A 10000-nucleotide genomic window follows, 5' to 3' on the forward strand; every position below is an offset into this window, starting at 1 on the left:
ATGGTCTGCAGTCCTCCTGGCTACAGGGTCGTAACGAGGTATATTTTTTCGTGACTTATCCCATATTTTTACCCAAAATGTTGATCCCCGATCCCAAAAACGATGAGAATTTTTAGACCTGGGGCCCGTTTCTCGAAAGTCCCGAAAACGTTTCGGGCCCGAAAAGTCATTTGTAAACTTGCCAACCGCTTGTAAAGGAACGGCTATAGCCCTGCCCGGTTTACACTACAGAAATTTTTTGGCACGGCTCGGGTGAAATTGGCACGGGTCCCAAAAAAAAGAGTTCGGCTCGGATAAAATTTGCAGTGTAAACAACCTGTCAGTACCAAATTCCATCCGTGCCGAACCAAAATTCTTACCCGTGCTGAGACCTTCGGCGAGGTAGTCCGAGCACGGGTAAAAATGGTACGGGTGCTGAAAAAATAGGCACGGTTCGGATAGAACAAGTAGTGTAAACACTTTAAAGGGCCAAATTTGAGCCTTAATTCATATAGGCTAGCGGTTTTTTTGCGCATATTTCAAGATGGCTGCTCATTCTCCACGAAAATCACGCGGACGTTCTTGATTATAGTTGAATTGCGCATGTCTACAAGAGAACTTACCCGGGCCCGTCCCCGGGCCCAAAAATTTTGGCACGGTATTTTTGATACGGTAAAAATGGTGTACTGTAAACAAAGTTTGCCGAGCTCTCTTTAGGCAACCGTGCCAATTTCATACGAGCCGTGCCAAAAATTTTCTGTAGTGTAAATCTTTGAACATGTTTTCAGGGTAACAAAACGTAAACTGACTGTGAAGTTTGACGACTTATTCCCCTCCGTCCTAGAGATACAGAGGGAATTGTGACACCCGAAAATGGCCCGTAAAGTTTCGGGACTTTCGAGAAACGGGCTCCTGAACCGGCAAAAATTTGATCCCTGATTCACTGCCGATCCCGATCCCGCGCGTTGTGATTCAAGATCCCAGGGCCGTGATCCTTGATCCCGTGGGGCCCTTGTCAGGCCTTTGATTCCTGATCCCATATACCTCGTTGCGACCCTGTGGTTAAATATGGTATGACACTCGTGGCCGATTCTAAAAAGAACACATCGGAGAGCAAAGCATGGCGGCTATAATCTTTGGCCGGAAATGTAAGGTGTATCTCCACACAACTTCCTCGTGAAGTTCAGCGGAAACTACTCCTTCGGGCTACGGCAAAGAAGGTGCTGCAGATTCCATATGGGTGACAAATAATCTTGGCGCGAAATATTATTTAAGCGTTAATTTATAATTTCACATGTGAAATTAAAATGTTGCCATGGCAACTTTTCCTTCAGTGCCAAAACGGCGTCGACGTTTGAAAATTAAGGAGTAATATTTCACCCATAATGTGAAATTATTCCCTAATTTCACTTGGTTTTGTCCAAAATCAGATAATTTCGGCTCAGGAAATTACTTGATTTTGGACAAAACGCAAGTGAAATTATTCCCTAATTTCACTCGTCACCATTTAATTACGCTTACTTATTACTTATGACAGCAAGAAGAGAAACAATTAACAAACTCTTGATAAAGCATTGAGGAAGAAAATCATCCTAAACATTTGCACCAAGGCTAGAAAAGAAGTTGTTAAAGCTAGAAATTTGTAGAGCCGTGCAAGTTTATCGATTTATTATCTGAAGTATTGGCCGTCATCTCTTAGCCCCAGCAGGGAGCTTAAGCACGCCCGTTTTTGAGATGCGGACGGCAACCAGAAGTGAGCTGTTTTCCCTTTAACTTGTCTTTACACAAACACATTTATATTGCTAAGTATCTTTTCTCCATTACAGATGATTAGTATAAAAATCTGGGAGACACTACTGTCCTGGCACGCTAAATGTTCTCTTCCGGTTGCCGTCCCATCTCAAAAACGCGCGTGCTTAAGCTCATAACACATTAGGAAGCTTACGCAAGGACTACGACGACGTCACCAACGAGAACGTCGTCTAAAAATATTATTTCCCGTTATTGTAACAATTTCGTTACAACCCCGAGTCATTCGGAATTGAAAGTGTGTACCAAAATTGCAGGAATAAAATTGGCATGAACGGTTCGGCTATTTGGGAAGAAAATCAAAATTGTTTCGTCAGGTTCTCACGTCCTCTACACAACCTCGAATTTAGGGAATTCACCTCGTTGTCAGGTCGAGGACGGCAAAGAAATGTACCAAAAAGGCAAAACGCACGTGCAGGGCGTGCAGAGCGTTTGTTTTTGTTCATTAAGCGTATTGTGTTGTGGCGTTCTCGTAGCCATCTTCGTCGTTCTTACCTAAGGTCCCTTTTACCGACTGACGACAAACCCCTTTACAAGTTGAGGGGAGACGCCGGCTAACACTTCGGACCAGTGATCCTATAATCAATCTTAACAGCAAATAACTCAATGATCAGATCAATTATCGGTCTGTGTAACTCCTGAAATATCGTATTTCAAGGTCTTTCAATCGATCTTATGGTTGCCGTTTCTCAATTCCATTTGGCTCGTCTCTGGGGCTTTAACGCATCGCTGCGAAGACAAAGTCAGAAGGTATTCGTAGATATATTCTTGAAAGAGACCGCTGAAAAACCACAGTGGCGCATACTCAAGTGCAATCAGACCCATTACGTCATAACTGAAGTGAGTGTAGTCCCAGGTTCGTGCGGAAATTTGATCGAGAACGAGGCCACTGAAAAATTCCCAAGTGTAAGCCATTTGAATGTAAATGAGGCCACGTAAAAAAGTCGATAAACGATCTCTGGTTTGGAAGTAGACTTGTTCTCCACAATAACTGCATGTTCCATAAATTAAGAATGACCAAATTGACGAGTAACCAGTGAACTTGAAGTTGGAAAAATTCGATGCTACAAAGTCCCAGAGAGAAGTGAAGATGATTTCGTACGAAAATCCCAGTAGGCCGTAAAACAACAATCGAAACCAAGGACTCGCTGCCATGAAAGCCGCCACCAATAAATCACAGGAAACCTGAAACAAACGAAGGGATCGGTTAGAAGTCTGGAATCAAGGAGGATTTCGGATGGACGAGCCCAGTCTTTACCGGCCCTTGTTTCCCGCGTAACGAAATTAATATGGCGGACGGCCGACTTCTGTAACCTACTAAACACAGGTCTTTGTGATTAAATGTTAGCACAAAGAAAAGGATTTTGGACATCCCGCGATACTTTAAATGATGTAAAATTCACATCTACATGGTCTAAGCAGAAAAGAGAAACACCTTGGAACTGACATGCTAGATCAAACAAAATTCTGAGCACAGAACTTTTTTTTCTTTTCAGGGCGGAACACACTGTGATAAAAGAGGCAATAGAGAATGTTAGCACCGACAACGAGTGTGACTTCCAGTACAAGTTCTGGGATTTTTATTACTGCGCATCCGTACTGCACAGCGTGCCCAACTCGTCCCGGCAAGTTTGCCTGCGACGAATTCACATCTTAAAGTCGTAGCGGAAAGTACGAGTTTGTCAAAAGGAAACTGAGGTTGCTCTTCGCCGTTTACTATAAAGACTTCCACAATAAAAGTGGAAACACCAGCAGCTCATTCAAAATTGGCGCCGAAATGTAAACATCATCCCATAATAGTATTTTCTGCAGACTGGAACTCGTATTTTTCGCTTACCTAAATACGCAGAGCACGACTTCGAGAACGAGTTCAAGTTGTACTTGTTCTCGTACTCGCACACGAGTTGCCGATGCTAACACGAATAATAAACAGGTTTGACATCGGCTTGTAGTTTTCCTTCACTTAGTAGGAGGGCTCGGCCAGCCGTTTCTCTCGTATGGCCATTTTTGCCTCATCATACATTTTGGCCTTTTCCTGATCCTTCAAAAAACTTCTTTCTATTGAAAAGAATCTATTTTTAGCTATTAAAAAGGAAGTTGTTGTTGAAAGGAAAAACTGATCGTTCTTCGACGCGGTCACCTTTGCGTTTACTAACTCTGGTTTACAGGAGTTGTCTTTTAAGCTCAAGGCTTTTCCCCTTCGCGTGATACACGAGTCGTTGGAAAGGTGCATTCGAGTGCTTGCATTCCTAAACCCTTTTAAAGAACAATCGCCGTCGGTTCCTGTCTTTTTAAATAAAGCTTGTGTGTAAACACGTTTCTTGACCCTTTTTTTGATTACGCCGTTTTTGCCAGACTTGAGGAACTACAAAAACACAACTTTAATATTGACTTAAAGTGACTTGAAATTGAATTAATTAAGTCGGACAATGTCATTAAGCAAGTGTAAGCTGCTCTAACTCCGAAACATGGCAAAGCTTGGTAGGGTAATGTATTTTTATCAACAACAGAACCTAGAGCGTTTACGACTGCAGAGGCCCCATTACGGGGGGTCTGAGTATCCCGTATCCCATTAATTTTTGGCCAAAATATCCCGTATCCCGTTAATTCTTATTTGATTCTTTTAAAAATGATAACTTCGATATCCCAGAATCTTTTTAAAAATATCCCGTATCCCTTTAATTTTCCGCCCAAATATCCCGTATCCCTATAATTTTTTACCCAAATATCCCGTATCCCGATAACCCCTAATAGGGCCTCACTGCATGTATTTTAAATTGCTCAGAGTCGGTCGATTACCTGTGAAAACGTACAGCTTTCACAATGAAATAAGTGTGTGAAAACGTACCATATTGTATTCAAATAGTATGACAAAGACGAATTACGCAGCCAAAATTCCTTTGAAGACCTTCCTTTAAGGACAGCTTTTGAAGACCTTGTTTTGCAAGCCAATCGACCGTTCACAAATGCTATATCTCTTCATTCAAACTCTTCCATCTCGTCCAAGTACACGTTAAAACTGACAATTCCGGTTCAATTTTCCCCACTCCACTGAGGCAAAGGTCAAATTCCCCAGCCCCGGGCACAGAAAATAGTCAAATGCCTGTTTGCCCGGGGGTGGAGGTGGGTGGGATGTGAAGTTTCGATTTGATCTGCGCATAAATTTCGGATCCATTGATCACGAACTGGATTTGGCTTCTTTATTCAAAGGATGCTTTTGAAAAATGATTCACGAGATCAAAAATCAGGATTTGAATTTATTTAAACGAAAGCGAAACCCCCTTTGAGATTAAAATCTGTTTTTGGATTGGCCGATTCCCTTAACCTTGGCTCTCGTGTAAAAAAATTCAGAACTTTCGATTTCTTTTTGAGACCTTTTCCGGTGTTGTATTTGCAGATTTCAAGGTTCATCGACCAAATCATTGTTTTACGATGATATCGCTAAAAGATAAAACAAACTGTTTGTTTAATCATAACACCGCTTTATATAGCCGTGAACTGATAGTCTCAGCCTTGCTGTAAACAACGATTACTTCAGAGTTTCAGAGTGGCCGTTTCTTTGTCGATCTTCGGGCGAAGCCCGAAGCAAAATTATTTTGCATGTTTTCTCTTTGTTTGAGCACGTTTAACGATTTTAAAATTAATTTAGCAAAATACGATTTCTCATGCAATCATTCGCCGATAACTGATGTTTGGAATACCCTTTGAAATTATAAATTATAAACCACTTCGAAAAACCACAGGAAGTAAGCTTATGTTCACGCCGTTATATTAAACATGAAATGGAGGAAAACAAGACGAAAACTTTATTTAAAATGTGTGCATACGTTCAGCCGGAAAAGCTTGTTTACCTCCAATTTAGCTCAACTGCAGCGTCTAAGAATATACCAGTTGCTGTCAGCTGCAAAGGTATTTGTAAATAGTTTAGTTGTTTACATAGTTATTTAGAGAAAAGAGCAAAATTAAAGATAAGCTTAAATAAGCAAACACTTCTAGTGCGGGTAAAGAATTTTTTGCGGCATAATAAAAATATTGGAGCTGTTGAGATAAAGTAGATAACAGCTGAGGTCAAAATATTCCAGCTCCCCTACTGTTTGCAAAAAAGGCCTTTATTTTAATGAACTCGAACATGGTTCGAAAATGGACAGAGAGCAATTCCCGTGCAGTTTTCTGGAAAAAAGACTCCTCGAGAAGAATTGAAAATTATGTGTCCATACCTTAATAAGAATTATTTCCCGTTGTTGTCTTCAGAATAAATACCGATTCTCTTTGAAGGTGTTTGCGGTGATAACGTCGCAGGCAAAAGTAAACTTGGCCGTAAAATGCAAAATACCATCAGAATTGACCGCGCTTCACTAGAAACCACTGGGCCCAAGCTCCTCGCCTTATTTGGAACAACATGGCGTCCTTCCCTTCGAATACAAAATTAATAGACAACACCGAAATGGAGGGTACAACTCCTACAAATAAACCATTTTCTGGTGGTTTTGACCTTCGCCACCGCCTTAAGTTATCTCAAGAGGGGAAGGACGATGATTTATGGTATGTGACGCATCTCTCAATAAGGTGAGTTTTATTAATCCGAATTTTCTCATGGACTATTTCTAGATCTGTATAACTTTTCGCGCAAAGCTTTAATTAAAATAGCTATAATTCTTACTAGTTTCGATTACCAAGGTAATAGAAATGGGTGATCTTCTCAACTTAGACTTACCGGCTGTATGTTTCACACTAATTAACCACAACAGGAATTTTTTTTGGAATGCCTGCAACTCGTTGAATAGTAAAAATTCCTGGTGAATGGTTCAACAGATCTCTGTCACGTGCACAAACAAGGTGCATGGAGTTCGTCATTTTGGAGTGGTCGCTGAGTAGTGGTCGATGTTTTGAACGAGTAATCAACTCTTTAAACTAAAGCAATTTATTTTATTAGCTCAAGTTCAGCTATTAAACACTTTACCAGCTGATGAAGTCTTCAAACTACCACTTCATAATAGTATATATGGGAGAGTTGAAAACACTGACCCCTAGTCCATGGAGGTCTGTGTAGGTCCGTGTACCTTCCGTCCATTCAATTTTCATCAAAATAGAAAATTGAAAATTAGGAATGACAAATCTTGATTTTCAATTTTTGATACTCAGAAAAACAGAAATCATGGGAGAATTTTTAATTCTCCTTTGTTTTGGCCTTTCACATATGCGACAAAGCCCCATTTTAGTTTAGATTTCTTAATTTTTTTTGCTTCAGGTGTAATGAAAATAGAAATGTGACAAGATTTGCCAAAATTCCTTAAAGAAACTGACATGCAAGAATCAGTTACAAAACTGGAACTCAAACTTCAAAATTAATTTTTGATTTCCGCAAATACGAAAATCAGAAATTGAAAAACAGGATGAAATAGGTGTGAGGGGAGGGGAGGGGAGGGGACGGCAACACCAGGACGGCAGCAAGCCAGTCGAACAATGCGATTATAGCGTGGAGAAAATGTGTGTGAAAAGTTGCAGCGACATTTCTGCACAATCTCCCACATTATTTTTCGTACGTTTTGTGTTTGCATATTTGGGACTGATTTCAGGTAAGCGATAGGTAAATGTTTACTCTGAACGCGAATGGAACTATTAGCTTCGCATTTTGTGCCTTATAATGAGTTTGCCTAAATTTCAATGCAGCCCTGGTTCATTTGAGTTTTCGAATAGCAATGTACATCTTGAAGACTGAGCCCCAGTTGTTCAAACGATGGATAGTGCTATCTGCCGGATAAATCACTATCCAGTGGATAAGTCATAGCAAAACCAATTGCACTATCCAGTGGATAGTGATTTATCTGGTGGATGCCGTCATCCACCTTTTGAAAAACTGGGGCCTGACTTACTGCAGCTCATACGAAATGCACAAGAATGGCTTGGTGAGAACTTGTTAATGGCATCAAGAATTGTAGTGGTTGAAAGTGTCAGATTTTGTTATTGCGTCTAATTAATGACCACAGAAAGGGTTACGGTTGGGACAATTTCGTTAGGCTGTTGTATCAAAAAGCATTCAGTCATTTCTTCATGCTGAACAGAAAGAACAAGTCGAAAAAGTAATGCTTGGGAGCAGAAATAATAATCAATGTGTAGGCCGAATGATATGTGCGAATCCACACAGCACGGTCGTTATGGGCTGTTCAAGCCAGGTCTTCAAGAAGAATATTACTATTCCAAAAGTCAAGTGAACCAGGGGGGTGCAGTGCAATTAATTCAGGTAAACTCATTGTAAGGCACAAACTGCGAAGTAAACGCTTGCCTCCCGCTTACCTTTACAATATTTTGGGCTGATTTTAATAAAGCAAGGCTCCTGTGAAATCAGGCCCAAAGACGCAAACACAACATGTACGAACAATAATGTTGTGCAGAAATGTCGCTGCAGTTTTCCACACACATTTTCTCCGTGTTGTGTAATCTGTTGTCCGAAATCCATGTTGGTTTTTTCACAGTAGCATTCAATTTGTTTCCTTGGTAAAAGAATAAAACATGCAACTAATGAGTAGAATTATAACTAGCAATTTTGTACAGAATATATTTTATCCAAGCATAATTTGAGTTGTTCTGCTTTCAAGAATTTCATGTTTCAGTTTTTTTTAGCATTGTATCATGTGCATTTCTATGTTGTGATGAATTTGGGGTTTATCTTGAGTTGAGTTTGCATCATTTGTTTCACAGCCCCAAACAGGACATATTTGCGGCTGGAGGTAAGGAGAAGCAGTTATAGAAAAAGTATTATCTTAGCACTTTTAGTGTCAAGACACAAGGCTGGCAGTGCAGCAGAACATAAAGGTGCCCACAAGATTGTTCTGGTGGCAGAAATTTTTTAAATCAAACTTCAGCTTGATTTACATTGTATAATGTAAGGTATATTCAGTTTAGCCAATTGGAAGACAAAGTATTTTAGAGCTATTAAAAAACATATTACTGTATAATAGTGTGACAGAGCAAAATGTAGGGAGAAAATGCTGCATTGAATTGAATGTGTTGCTTGTAACATTCATGTTAAATTCTGATAGTGTTACTTAGGAGAATTTTTTCCCCCAACAGTGCATGCTCTCATTGGTTACGCCAGGATCACATGGCATCTAACAATAAAACTGTTTCCCGCCAAAAGTCTCTGAGTGGGTAACAGTGCAAAATCTATGACATCAGAGGGTAACAGTGCACTGTTACCCGCGAATGTTGACCGACGACCGCCACTGTTGTTGCCATTGCATGTTGTTCTTTTTGTGCTATATACAAATCACTTAATGACTGGTCCCTCAGGGAACAGTTCATAACATAACATAACATAACATAACATTTATTCAAGATGGAGCAACAAAAAAATACAAAACATCTTGAAAAGGAAAACTGGAGGTTAACCCTATAATGTTTCCCCAAAGTAAAAAGATAAAAACAGATATAAACTAGATGCAATAGAAATTCTATAAGAACTATTTAAAAGCAGTAAAATTAAATAACTGATGATCAATAAGAACAATAAGATAAGCAAAACAATCAGTTAAGAGATATTTAGAAAGCGCTTCAGCACATTCTTAAAACGACCCAAGCTACCTGCCTCAACAACAGAACCTGGTAGATTGTTCCAGTGCCGTACGATTCGGATAGGAAAAGAATATTTGTACGGATTACACTTGGCTGGTTTAAGATAAAGCTTATACGGATGGTTAGCGTGGGTTGAATTACACTTAGTGAATTCAAAAAGATCATCGAAGTTTAGTTTGTTCATGTCAAATACGATCTTGTAACATTCAACTAAAGAAAGAAACAGTCTACGTGTTTCGAGCGTAGGCCACTTCAGCATCCCTAAACGATCTTCATAATCGATCTAATCCCGTTTTTGACCTAAAGCAAGCCGAGAGGGTCTTCACTGAACTCTTTCTAACGCTAGCACATCTTTAACCAAATATGGATTCCATACTGGTTGGGGTATTCTAGAACCAGGCACACAAGAGATTTGAATAACATGGAGAACGCACTGGAATTCGACGAGCCCACTGTTCTGTAAACCAAACCCAATAACTTGTTAGCCTTATTAACAGTCATGTTAACCTGTTCGCTCCAGGATAAATCCGAAGAAACCATGATAATACCCAAATCCTTAATGTGCTTTACCCTTTTAAGGCTCGTGCCCAATGAGTATGTAGGGAGGGAGAAGTCACGTTTGTGTGTAATACGTAAGACT

At 40.0% G+C, this 10000-nt stretch overlaps 2 protein-coding genes across 3 annotated transcripts in view; one reads left to right on the forward strand and one right to left on the reverse strand.

Moving 5' to 3' along the window:
* Positions 1-1123: 1123 nt before the first annotated feature.
* On the reverse strand, positions 1124-6142 carry LOC138022014 (transmembrane protein 229B-like). Of its 2 annotated transcripts, none has more exons than XM_068869041.1 (2): positions 5640-5670; positions 1124-2973 (listed from the first exon to the last, which is right to left on the reverse strand). In XM_068869041.1, the coding sequence occupies exon 2, from the start codon at positions 2941-2943 to the stop codon at positions 2452-2454; it is 492 nt and encodes a 163-aa protein (XP_068725142.1). In that variant the 5' UTR covers positions 2944-2973; positions 5640-5670; the 3' UTR covers positions 1124-2451. The 2 variants fall into 2 exon arrangements, with proteins under 2 accessions (XP_068725142.1, XP_068725141.1); XM_068869040.1 differs by lacking the exon at positions 5640-5670 and adding an exon at positions 6006-6142 and having other exon boundaries at positions 1126-2973.
* A 19-nt stretch (positions 6143-6161) lies between these two features.
* LOC138022013 (WD repeat-containing protein 89-like) overlaps positions 6162-10000 on the forward strand; it is a 36676-nt gene continuing 32837 nt past the window's right edge. Inside the window, exons 1-2 of the mRNA XM_068869039.1 lie at positions 6162-6354; positions 8488-8516. Of these exons, the coding sequence (XP_068725140.1) occupies positions 6188-6354; positions 8488-8516 (196 nt within the window). The 5' untranslated portion in view covers positions 6162-6187. The remainder of the gene's footprint in view (positions 6355-8487; positions 8517-10000) is intronic.

The sequence above is a fragment of the Montipora capricornis genome, chromosome 10, assembly GCF_036669925.1.
Source record: "Montipora capricornis isolate CH-2021 chromosome 10, ASM3666992v2, whole genome shotgun sequence".
Taxonomy (NCBI): Eukaryota; Metazoa; Cnidaria; class Anthozoa; order Scleractinia; family Acroporidae; genus Montipora; species Montipora capricornis.

What these genes read in the sequence shown, in the direction of transcription:
- LOC138022014 (XM_068869041.1), bottom strand. Translation starts at nt 2,943, where the DNA reads ATGGCAGCGAGTCCTTGGTTTCGATTGTTGTTTTACGGCCTACTGGGA.